General features: G+C 39.1%; 1 protein-coding gene across 8 annotated transcripts in view; it reads right to left on the minus strand.

Moving 5' to 3' along the window:
* The window catches only part of LOC132402996 (uncharacterized), a 276,911-nt gene that overhangs the window by 6,337 nt on the left and 256,966 nt on the right, over window positions 1-13,608 (minus strand). For all 8 annotated transcript variants that reach the window (XM_059986192.1, XM_059986188.1, XM_059986187.1 and 5 more), the window contains one exon: window positions 1,939-2,016. In XM_059986192.1, the coding sequence (XP_059842175.1) occupies window positions 1,939-2,016 (78 nt within the window). The remainder of the gene's footprint in view (window positions 1-1,938; window positions 2,017-13,608) is intronic.

The following is a 13,608-nucleotide window of genomic DNA, read 5'->3' on the forward strand; positions in this document are numbered from 1 at the left end:
AAAGAAACAGGGAAGATGCCAGAATAAGAAGATGGGAAAGGGGAAAAAGGGCAAGCTAGAAGTTGATAGGTGAATTATTAGCGGATGGGAGAAATTGGTGTTCATGCCATCATTTGGAATACGAGATGTTGATCCTCCAACCTGAGAGCAGCCTCATTATGACAGAAGAAGAGGCCATGGACTGAACAGGAATGGGGATAGGAAACAAAATGGTTGGCCACTGGGAAATCCTGCTTTTTGCAGATGGAGAGGAGGTGCTTGACAAAGCAATCCTCCAATCTACAACAGGTCTCACCAATGCATAGGAGGCTGCATCAGAGCACTGGATAAAGTGAGGGTCTCCGAAAATTCGCAAGAGAAGTGTTGTCTCACCTGGAAGGACTGTTTGGAGGAGGTGAATGGGCAGGTATTGCACATCTGCTGCTTGCAGGCGTAAGTGCCGGGACAGTGATTAGTGGGGAGGGACAAATGCACAAGAGAGTCTTGGAGGGAGCATTTCCTGTGGAAAGCAGGGAGTGGTGAGTGGGGAGGTTCAGATGTGCTTGGTGGTAATGGTGATTGAAGGTGACAGAATTTGTGGAGAATAATGTGTTGGATGTGGAAGCTCATTGGCTGGTAGGTGAGGACCACTGTTAAGGTGGTGGTAAGATGAGATGAGCATGGATGTCCGGGAAATAGAGAAGATACAGGAGAGGGCAGCATCAATTGTGGAGGAAGGGAAACCCTGGTCTTTGAAGAAGGAGGGCACCTCTGATGTCCCAGAAAGGAAAGCTTCATCCTGGGAACAGAGGCCAAGGAACTGAGAAAAGGGAATGGCATTTTTACAGCAGACGGGGTGGGAAGAAGAATAGTAAAAAAAAGCTGTGGGATTCAGTAGCTTTACAAAAAAATAATGGTGGACAGTTTGTCTCCAGAGATGGAGACAGATTGAGAAAGGGGAGGAAGGTGTCAGAAATGGACCAAGTGAATTTTAGGGCATGGTGGAAGTTGGAGGCAAAGTTGATGAAATTGACAGCCTCAGCATGGGTGCATGAAGCAGCACCAATGCAGTCATCAATGTAACACAGAAAGAGTTGGGGAGCATTACCAGGGAAGGCTTGGAACATGTAGCCAGTGAAAAGGCAGGCATAGTTGGGATCTATGCTAAACCTCAGGCTTGGAGAAAGTGATGAGGTTGACAACCAGTTCTGCTAAATGGAGAAGGGTGGTGTTGGAGGGGGACTGGTTTGGTCTGTTGTCAAGAAAGAAGTGGAGAGCTTTAAAGCCTTCTTGATGGAGAATAGAAATGTATAGGGATTAAAAATCCACGGTAAAAATGAGGACCAGGGAATTGAAAGTTGTTGAGGAGAGTGAGAGCATGCAAAGTGTTGGTGGATGTAGGTCAGAAGGATTGAACCAAAGGGGATAAAATGGTGTTGAGGTATGCAGACATGAGTTCAGTGAGGCAGAAGCAATGGGCCTACCCAGACAGTCAGGTTTGTGTATCTTGGTTGGAGATTGAAACAAGCAGTGCGAGGTAAGGGAACTATGAGGTTGTTAACTTAGTGTTCATTTACTTTGCCCACTATAATGTATAGCTGGCTGCTCATGAAATTTAATTTGCAGTTCAAACTGATGAGACAGAAACAATGAAAAATACATTTATTTTTGAATACTGGATTTTTAAATATTATTGGAATGCTAATGACAAGAAATGCAAATTGAGCGAGTTAGAACCAGTGGCAGCAGGCCCTCTAGTGGCATAGAGAGGAAGTCCTGCCCCAAAATTGTCCTGAAAGCTTTGACAACTGTGGACTTTTTAAAGCATATTTTAAGTATCTCTGACATTCAAAGACATTTAAAAACTGTTAAGATTGAAGGTAATATTACAAGCATTATTTTGTAAACACATAAATAATTAGAAACTTAAGTGAGATAATCATGAAAAATGTAACCTACCTTCCCTTTGACCCCTAATCTTCTGAAGATTTGATTGATTTTGTTTTTCCGAAGTAAAGCTGTTTACTTTGTTGCGTCCTAAGGGATATTAAGCAAGTATAATGAAAAGAGGTAAGCAATTATATTCCATCACAGGAAACCCCTGTATGATAGCACACTTAGTTTGTATTCAATAAAAGATTGTGGAAACAATGAAAAATGAACAATAAAATTATGCTCAATGTTTTAAATGGGCTTTCTCATTATTTAGTTTAAATTTCTACTGAATTATGTAATTTTCTAATCATTCCTTGAGGGGCTCCATTGACATTTGTATTCGAGTGCATTAATGTCTGTGAGTTTCTGAGTTGTTTGAAATTCAAATGATACTAAGTTCCTCCATCCAATGAGTGACTTCAGCAGATTCTGCTGCAGACAGAACCACACACCAGAGAACTGATAATGTGGAATAAATTGGCATTCTCACTCAAAGTTATACAATGAGGGAGTGGAAAATCTCAGGGTTATCTGTAATGAGGTTCCAATTGCAACACAGCTATACAAAGCCCTGATTAGTTTAAATCTGAAGTGTACCACAGGCAATTCTGAGCTCCATACCTCAAGTAAAATATAATACTAGCCTTGGAAAATGATATTTCACCAAAACCAGCACCTTAACTTAGGAACATTTAATATGGCTGTTCAATGAATGAATAAAGGATCTGCAAAGTTCATTGAGGAAATATTTTTTGCTTAATTAGATTATTTACTAGTGGCAATGAGAACTGTTTATATTTATTATCAAGCTTTATGAAGGTTCATAAATCCTCCACTTTGGAATTTGCAGTTCATCACTAACCCTGTTGGAACATAGCTGCCCAATTCATGTACCCATGGAAATCTAACTTGATCACTTGCTCTATTCCAAGATTATATTGTCCTCTCATAAATAACTGGACTAGATCTTGAGCTGGCATTCTCATATTTAATTGTTGTGCCTTTCCCTTTACTGACTTTGTGCAAAGTGATCACCATGATCTTGACCTGAACTTTCAGCATCAAACTAGTTCCACTAGTTATGTGAACTCTGAGCTGGGGCACACTCAGGAGTCAGAGTTGAAAGGAAGGGGGTTGGGGTGGTAAGAGCATTTGGCGGGGAGAGGAGGGGAGTCCTAGTGAGATGAACGGTTCTGACTGACTGACTGTGGAAGCCCACATTCTAATTTCAAGCACTATTATCTGTCAAAGTGAATAACTTAAAAATTGCCTGTATAACTACATTAATAAAGCTGTCAATAACCTTCAGGTGGATTTATTGTTTTAATGTTAGCAGCTATTTCAGGGTTACAAAGACAAAAAATACTGAAGTATCCACAGGAAAGAAATTATAATTCCAAAACATTTTGCGCTACAGTAATCACAATTAATCTAATCATAGATTAAAAATTCAAAACTGGTAATAGTAATCTAGAGTTTACAATATTTGGGATAGTTTCTTAAAATAATATATTTAGTAACCAGCCAGGAAATTATGTTACATCAGTTTTGTGGAATAAAATGGATTTTTAAAAATATGATGCTTTAGTGAAGGATCTAATGCAGTGATCATAACATAACAAAATTTCACATTCCATATGAGAGGGACAAATTTGGGTTTGTAAGCTGATGTAATAACATTATAAAAGTTAACAAGGCAGTATTGGCTGAAAGGTAAAACAACAGATAAGCAGAGGTGGACATATAAGGAAATGCACTGGATTATAATTCTTAACAAATTTATTTTTGATTGAAAATAAATATTCTGGTAAAGATAATCAATTCATGGCTAATTAAAGCAGTCAAGGGTTGTGCCAAATGGAAAGAGAATGCTACAGAATATAAGCAAAAGCAGGACTCGGCTATTTTGCACCTTATAACTACTCTTCATTTAATTTAGATCATGACCGATCTTTCAGCACATTGAAACCATGGATGAACTCCATATTGCCTTTTTTACTTTCTTTAGTTGATTTCATTTAAACATTGATGGTAGACAAGACTAGAAAATAGCAATGATGAAACAGAGAAAAATAGAAAAAATCAAAAGTAAATAGACAAAATCTATAAAAAAAACAAATATTAATTCTTCTATAATTATTTGAGAATGAAGAATGTACAAAGTAGATATAGTGACTATTGGTCCACAACAGAGCATGTTTGAACAAATACTTAACATGTGGGGTCTTACAGAAGATATGAAAACCATGCCATAACAGTAGAAATTAAGAGGGCCAACGAATGGAAGAAACTTAATACAGGTAATATCAGTACTGCTGAAGTTCTAGGTAAACTAAAGGAACCAGAAGTTGACAAGTACCCACTTTCCTTGCTGTTACCATCAGGTAGGAGGTATAAAGGCCTGAGGGCACACGCTCAGCGATTCAGGAATCTGCCATCTGATTCTCAAATGGACTTTGAACCCCTGAACACTACCTCACTGTCTTAATATATATTATTTCTGGTTTTGCATGCTTTTTAATCTATTCAAAATACGTATACTGTAATTGATTTACTTATTAATTATTAGTTTTTTCTTCTTCTATATTATGTATTGCATTGAACTGCTGTTGCTAAGTTAAAAAGTTTCACAACACATACCAGTGATAATAAACCCAATTCTGATTCTGACACGCAAGTTAGGACTCCCAAGTCCCTTTGCACCTCTGATTTCTGAATTTGCTCAAAATTGCAAAATATTCTACAGCTTTATTCCTTCTACCAAAGTGCAAGAGCATTTACTTCCCTACACTATAACACATCCGCCATTCCTTTAACCATTCATCTAATCTATCCAAGTCCTTCAGCTGACTCCATTTTCCTTAATACTGCCTTCCCACAACTCTGTAACAAATCCATAGCTTTAATAACCTTTATGCTGATGTGCATGAATCTTCACATACTGTATTGTTATAATCTCTATTTCAGTGAAGGGAAAGCGTTCTTGCAAGGGATACTGTAGGGAAGGGATTTCTGTTGAAGGCTGCAAAGTACTTTGGTCATCTCCCATATTGATGGGTCTATGCACGATTCAAGAAAATATCTCCTTAGATGAATGTAACTGCATGGCTAATAACAAATCTGTGAACAGATGTCAACAGTTAAATCCTTAGGACATATTAATGTCTGCAGGTCTTGATGCACCAGAAAAAAAAATGTTCTTTTAAAACCATTATTTGCTATTTAACTTGGTGGTCTGCAATAAGAAAATACATTTAACAAAAAAAAATCTTACCCCTAAAACCAATCCAGTCCAGGAAATTGAACACTGAACATAAAAAGAAAATTCGAAATGGGTAACAGACAGAACTCCTAGGTGAGCCTTATTAATGGGCTTAGGACCTTCAGTGAAAGGATTCACATAAAAAGAGTACATAAATATAAAACATTCTACACAAACAGGTGGGTCTATGTGTGTATTGTATGCATGGTAAGAAAGTAATTCTAATTAATGAGCAGGTGAAAGTTTCATACACACTGAGTTGCTCCTTCAAAGTGTCATCCTTCAGCTTTGTGCTCTAGAACCTCCACATTGACAAAACTCATTACCTTCCCCTAGCTAACAGTCTCCATGACTGTGCTATTTTGTTTCTCATTTCTCTATGGATGCTATAGGGAAGTCCTTCAAGCAAAGTTCAAAACAAAATTTAATATCAGAGTACATACATGTCACCAGATACAACCCTATGAGTCTTTTTCTTAGGGCGCATTTCGCAAATCTATAGAACAGTAACTGTAAACAGTATCAAAGGACAAGAAACAGTGCAAATGCAAATATAAATAAATAACAGTAATAAAAGCATGAATTAACAAGATAAGGAGTCCTTAAAGAGAGACCATTGGTTATGGTAATACTAGAACAAGTGTAGTCATCCCCTTTTATTCAAGAGCCTGATGGTTGAGGGGTAGTAACTGTTTTTGAACCTGGTGGAATTTATACCTTCTACCTGATGGCAGCAGCGAGGAAAGACCATGGTCTGGGTGGTGAGGATCTTCGATAATGGATGCTGCTTTTCTATGGCATCGTTTCATGTAGATGTGCTCAATGGTTGGGAGAGTTTTACCCATGATGTACTGGGCTGAATCCACTACCTTTTGTAGAATTTTCTGCTCAAAGGCTCTGGTAGTCCCCTACCAGGCCATAGTGCAGCCCAACAGCACACCTTCCACCATTTCCAAGATTATTGATGACATGCCTAATCTCTGCAGACTCCTGAGGAAGCAGCAGTGTGCTCGTGCTTTCTTTGCAATTATATTTAAATGATGGGTCCAGGACAGGTCTTCTGAGATAGTAACACCCAGGATTTTAAAGTTACTGATGCTCTCCAATGATTACTAGCTCATGGATCTGTGGTTTCCCTCTCTGGTGTCTACCAATCAGTTCCTTGGTCTTATTGACATTGAATGTTATTACACCACTCAATCAAATTTTCAGTCTTCTTCCTGTATGCCAATTCATCACTGCCTTTGATACAGCCCATAACAACGGTGTCATCAGCGAAGTTGTATATGGTGTTGGAGCTGTACTTAACCACAGTCATGGGTGTAAAGCGAGTAGAGCAGGGTCTAAGCACACATCCCTGTGGTGCTCCTGTGCTGACAGAGATTGTGGAGGAGATGTTTTTGCCAATCCGAACAAGTGAAGAAATCCAGGACCCAATTGCACAAGGGGTATTGTGGCCAGGTCTTGGAGTTTACTGATTAGTTTTGAGGGTATGATGGTATGAAATGCTGAGCTGTAATTGATAAAGAGTATCCTGATGTATGTATCTTTGCTGTCCAGATGTTCCAGGGTTGTGTGAAGAGCCAATGAGATGGCATCTGCTGTAGACCTGTTGCTTCAGTATCCAAGTTGCCAGACAGGAGCTGACATGCTTCAGCACCAGCCTCTCAAATCACTTCATCACTGTGGATGTAAACGCCACTGGGCAATAGTCATTGAGACAAATTATCACACTTCTCTTGGGCGCCGTTATGACCTGATTGAAACAGGTGGGTGCCACACATTGCTGATGCGAGAGATTGAAGATACACACCAGCCAGTTGGTCAGCACAGGGGACATGCCTGGGGAGATGTCAGACTTTGTAATCATTTTTCAATTCTTTGGCTAAAATTGTTCTCCTCTGACAGCCCCAAAGGAATTTCAAGGTCATCTCCAAGATATGGGATTTATTCTTCTGAAACTGATGCTTTATGAAATAATTCCAATGTTAAATAATGATGCTTCTGATAAAACTGCTGGTGATACTGCAATTAAATATGAAATAAAGCTGGGGCATTGGGGATGCAAACGGACCTGCAGAGGTCGGTAAGCCAACAAACACAACTTTGTCAATAAAGGAAATTAAAAATAATTGATTAAGCCATTTAGCAGCTTTCATTTTTTTTGGTCTTAATTGAACTGCACAAATAATGAGGCAAAGAAATATAAAGGAGAGGTAACCAGCTCTCCACCTCCCCTGTATTTCTGCAGTTCGCTTCCTAGCTGTGAGCCATGGTGGGAAGTGAATCAATCCAGAAATAGTACATAATTTTAATAATTGAAGCTTGTAAAATCCCTGGATTTAGTTGACAGCCGCATCTTTTAAATAATGTACGCATTTCTGATTAGTGTTTCAAGTCAATGTTATAGCTATTGAAGAGATGACACAGTATCCGCGTATAATTCACAATGACCTTTCTTTGTGTATGGGTTTCAACCAGTCACTGTCGGTGTAACCTGGGCTTGCAGGTGTGCTCCCGGTGGTACTATTGTTGCAGTGGTGACTCATCTGAATACATATCACAGTGAATTAAATGGCAGTAGTCTCCAGCTGTTTCTCTCAGAAAGTGCACTTAAAATGTTAATAAGGCAGGTGCTTACCCTTTATTTCAGGGTGAGTGTTCAAGAATGATTAGAAATTGAATGATTTGAGACCTGTGCGAAGTCGATTGCTGGATAAACAGCTAGGAAATATTGCAGCTGCCAGTTCTGTCTATTCAACTGAAAAGGAGTTTTATAAATATTTTTAACTATCACAATGTTCCCAATTAACATTACTTCATCTGTTTAACAAATTTTCACTTTAGTTTCTCAAATAGATGTTGTTGTTTATCCTCAAAATTCACCCAAGCAGAAAGGATTTCAGGCCGATAAAACACAGAAGCCAGGAACAGCCCTATCAATAATCTTCCATTATTGCTGGTTCCAATGATTGCATGCTACAGCAGATGCATGCAAAGATCCTAGTAATAAGCAAGGCTATCTGTACACAGTGTGGAGGACAGCTTTTAGATCAGTAATAGTAAGGGAGTAGAAGACAGGAGTCCTTTGTACCTGCCTGGAATTTGCTGTGCAGAGGCAGAAAAAGTAGCCACCACCAGACATTCTATGGCTGTGCTTGCGGGAGTTGGATATGGAGGCTGGTGGTAGAGCAGTGTATTTAAAAATTGCAAGCTAAACTGTTGCTACTGTTCTCTTTCTTACTCCCTTCTCCTCTAATACACCACCATTCCTCTCTCCCTTCCATCTGGTGACACATTAGGTTTTTCACTGAACTTGACTGCTTTTAATACAATTAGTATAGGGTTAGGCCAGTCAGCGGGTGAATGAGTAGTCTTTGGGGTACTGCAAGTCTGTGTCTTTACTGTTGCTTTGCTGCACGCTTGAGTGCTCAGTGGAGGGTGCCGATGATTTTTGCTGGTGGGGGAAGAGGAGGGTCGATGTCTTGCTGCTGCTTGTGTGGGGTGGGGGAAGCAGTGGGGGGCTCTGGGGTTCCAACAATTAACTTCCATTCAGTCTTTGGGGCACTCCTCTGTTTTTGTGGATATTTGTAAAGAAAAAGAATTTCAGGATGTATATTATATAGATTTCTCTGACAGTAAATGAACCTATTGAGGAGAAGAGAATTATGGGGAAGTGGTGAGAAGCAAGTAAGATTGGTAGAGGTAAGAGGTGGGAGAGATGAATTGACTCTATTTTTACTCCCAGAATCCCCACTTCTATCTGTTCCAGGGTCTAGCAGTAAAATAGCCATTGATATTATGCCCAAATAATCAGATACCCACTTATTGAATTCAGTAAGGCATGGGCAAGATGTAGTGCATCATTAATCAATTTGCAAACAAATCAATTGCACAAAGTTAGATTCAGCTGAACAACTGCAGAATCCTGTTACTGAACTACCTCCACCTACAGAACACCAAATTGCATAGAATTCTAGCTGAAAGTATTGTTCCTGGCTTTGTGTTTTTTTTAAAATCAGTGCTCTGATATTAAATCTATACATATATTCTATTCTAATACTAACACAACTGTGGAATCCTATGAGAATAAACAAATGTAATCTTTACTTAGTTGTTAGGAAACTGGTGAGAACCCAGCAACAACAGAATGAATGCCTGGAATTTATCGATGATCATTTAACTCCTCAAATAAGTTCTTAATGCACTGGCTTACTTCCAAAAAAATGCAGCAACATATATTACTGTGTCTAATAAACCTAAAAAATATGCTGTACATTCCATTGAGTACCATTCCCTGTATCCCTTAAAGTAAGCTCTTTGGATATGCTACAACAGTGTCCTTTCAATTAGTAAAATCTCAAAGCAAGACTGCCTAATTCTATCATAAATAATTTTTCATTTTATCTATGTGGGATCCTTCACACCTCAAATTGCCAATGAACTATTTCTGACCTGGGGTACCAGGCGTAACGTAGGAAGTGTATCAGCCATTTTGCAGACAGTAAACTCCCACAATGAGCAATTATTCATTATCCAGGATATATGTGAGACCTCACAGATAATATGCTACTTTCTTTCAAAATAGTTCCATGGTACCATTTGCATGCATCTGAGAAAATAGACAAGATGGCAGTTCATCATCCTATTTGAAAGACTGCATCTTCAATAGTAATAGACTAAAGTAGCTGCTTGGATTCTGTGCTCTTTGGAATTATGCTAATCTGTTGATGTCAAGAATTTGCCCTTCACCAAAAGTAGGATCAATTGAATGGCTCTTCGAAAGACCTGATGGGAAAAGTTGCTGTTTTGTTATTCTTAAATCTGCATCAACCACCTTGGGTGCATAAATGCATATTCTTGATTGCTTTCTAGGTCACTTGATACTGAGCCAGCTTAGACTTAGGAGACACAACAGACGACTGTTCACCACTGACAGTTCATTGGCAGCAATACACTGAAGACTAAATTTCAAACTGAACATTGGCTTCCATCAACAGGATTGGTCAGGCTGGCTGACCAAGAATTAGACTCTACTTTCAGAGCAGACAAAATCAGGGAGAGATTCAGGCCCAGCAAGCACGTGCCACCCAATTACACCCATGTAGTCAATTAATTTGTGAACGTGCACATCATTGAAATGTGTGAGGAAACCAGAGCACCAGGAGGAAACCAACACAGTCATAAGCAGAGAACATAAAATCTGCTTACAGACAACAGCGGCATTAAACCTGGGTCACCGGCATTGCTCAACACTAATGGGTTAATTTACATCTTTATTTATGTGATTGTGTTCAAAAGGTTATTCCAATTTGATTGAGTGACATTAATCTATATCTTAGTTTAACAACACTGGACTAAGTTAGTGCTGAATCAAACTCAAGTATATCTATTGTTAGCCACTGGTAAAATAATTGTGCATAAGAGCATCGCAGTAAGATTGATTGGTCCTTTTTGCATTCTTACTTTCAGATTTCTGCGGTTCATGCCCTTCGTAATATCTGGTTACTTTTTTTACTGTTTGCATGACTCATTCTTTTTTGACACATTGGGTGTTTCCTCCCACATTTCAAAGATAATAAATTTACTTTGAACTTTGACAATTTGGCAGTGGAGATCAGCAGCCATGCAAAGGCATGTGAAACACATGATCTTGGCTCAGGCTGTATGACACATTCACTTGAAAGGGAGTTTTTTTTTTGTTTATGTGGGTTTAGTTTAATGTCTTGAATTAATTTAACTTAATTGAAGTGTACTTAGCTGATATTTTATTTTAAAGCGTCATAATTGTTCATTTCATTTCTAATGGCTTTTTCATTACTTGCATTGATAAAACCTTTGATGCAGGACAAGGCTGGGAGTGGGGCTATGCCATCTGTTAAACAGATCTAATGGAGTTTCAGAAACAGCACTTCCTCTACTCTACCCATGCCATTAATTAAGACCCCATTGTCACTCACCAACTCACTGCACAGCTCCACAACCATCTGGCCCAGCAGATTTGGAAAACATCAGTTCTGGGGAATGGGAAATGCAGGTACAATTGCAGGCAACAAGCCCCACTCAAGAAAATCTCAGTCATCACCTCTACACATCATATCCATGAACCGCCTTTGCTCTCTTTTATTTCCCTCAGCGTACACACAGTTTGGTAGAAAATCTTCTCCGTTCATACCAGGTGCAAATAGACTTCCTATGTTGTTTCTAGAAGGAATTGAAGTTTGCTTGAATCCCTGTTATTTGTCTGATGATGATATTTTGTGTGGCATTTTATTGTCATTCCTAGTGCTCTTCCAGATTCTTATTTCATTTGTAACTAAATTGTTTTTACATAGTGAGGGAAGGCCCAGGTCAGACATTGATAGCAAAGTGCATGCCCAACACTTTTCTTGGTGCTTATTGTTTGGTGCCATTTGGATTATTGGTTAGCTTTAACTTTGTGTCTCTGACTTGCTGAGCCATTACTGCTTTTCCTCAAAGTGATGCCATGGGTTCTGCTGTGTATTTAATATTTATAATATTACTCAAATTCTACTGAAATATTAAATACACAACACTACTCCCTGTGTAGCTAGAAACTCCAAATCAATATAAAATGCATCTTAACTTACATACAGTACACTATATAATACAACTACTATATAGACATCCACAGCTTAGTCAATTTTACATTCTCCCATTCAGGCCTAAAGATATAATCTTCGTGAAAAATGTCTTACTCTTGTGAGATTATGTCTTTCCTGGCAAGGGGGAGGGGGGGTCACTCTGCTCGGCAGGGGAGACTTGTGGCTGTGAAACAATCTCAGGTTCTGGGGCCTCCTCCATGGTGCTTGTAGGAGTTGATCTGGCAGGAAGTGGTTCCGACAGTCTGGACATATTCCTTCTGGAGATGTTGGCATCTCAAACAGTGCATGGCAAGCTTCAGTGGATGTGGATCATAATATGTGAGTACATCACCATTTCTTTTCCCTTTTGGAAAGCCATCACCCACTGCTTTGTCCATTGCCATTTGTTCCTGATACGTAATAATGAGTTCAAGGGGTGGAGTATAGTAGCTAGGAACGTGTTACAGTAATTGACAAATCCTAAAAAGAACCACAAGTATGACACAACTTTTGGCCTTGGGGCATCAACCACTGCTTGATTTTTCACAGCACACCTGTGTAATCCTTGTGCATCAATAGTGTGACCAGAGTAAGTGATGCTTGGCTTAAATAATTTACATTTGTTGCATCATGCTCTGGCACCATAATCTGCTAACTTTTTTAACAATGTCTTCAGATTTTGGCCATGTTCCTTGTCATCCTCATAGATAACAATGACGTATTCCAGGGAGTACTGAGTGCCTGAAGAGCTTTGGAGCACCTGGTCCATAGCGTTCTGCTAGTGTGCAGCAGAATATCCAAAATCTAAGCCTATTAGAGTGATAAAGCCCTTTGTGAGGGTTTATGGTAAGAAATACTTTGGTCTCTTCTTCCATCTCCTTCTGTAGGTAGGCCTCAGCTGTCGACTTTACTGAAGTGTTTTCCTCCAGAAAGGTTTGTAAAGATATCCGCTCTGCTGGGCAGAGGGTATCAATCTACTTTCGGTATAGGTTGGTGGTTACCCTAAAATCATGACAGATGCATTCTTTTTGTCTTCTGGGACCACTGGCGTTGCCCATGGGCTACACTCAACCTTGGAAAGAATTCCTTCAGCCTCTGTGCGATCTAACTCAGTGGCTCCCTTTATCATGTATGGTATAAGGAACCCAACAGGCTTTATAAAACTTGGGAGTGGCATTTTCATTTAACACTATTTTATGTTTAACCCTTGATATGTTTGAGTTTTCCAATTCCATCCTTAAACACTGCTGTGGCAACATCCAGTACCTTTCTTCATTCACTTTCAGTTGACTATATTACGGGGGATGCAAGATGCAAATGGTGGATGGATTTCCTATCAAGTTATAGTTGCCCCAGCTAATCACTGCCCCACAATGCTGGCCCTCCTGTTTACCACATACAAGCCCAATGGGTCTTGCTGGTTTTTATACTTCAATGATATGAGTGTCATTCCCAAAGGAGTTATCTTTTCTACAGTATATGTTCTTCGTTGGATATCTGCAGTCTTCAGTTCAATTACTTCGAAAAGCTGTTTAAATTAATTTCATGGAATGACTGAAACAGCTGAGCCAGTATACAATTCCATTTTTATTCATTTGCCATTTACTTTTGTTCTTTTGTTCGTTTTCACATTGTAAATCTCAAGGCTACTCAGTCCTGTGTCACTCTCATTATGATCAGATTTTTCATCAACAGCATGCAGAATAGTGCTCTTTTTGAAACTGCAACTATACTTTTTATCTATATCTCTTTCCTATGCAGTCCATTTATGTTAGTCTGCCTAACATGTTCTTTGTTGCATTTTCTTCAAGTTTTGCCTTTAATCCT

This window comes from Hypanus sabinus, chromosome 12 (genome assembly GCF_030144855.1).
Source record: "Hypanus sabinus isolate sHypSab1 chromosome 12, sHypSab1.hap1, whole genome shotgun sequence".
Taxonomy (NCBI): domain Eukaryota; kingdom Metazoa; phylum Chordata; class Chondrichthyes; order Myliobatiformes; family Dasyatidae; genus Hypanus; species Hypanus sabinus.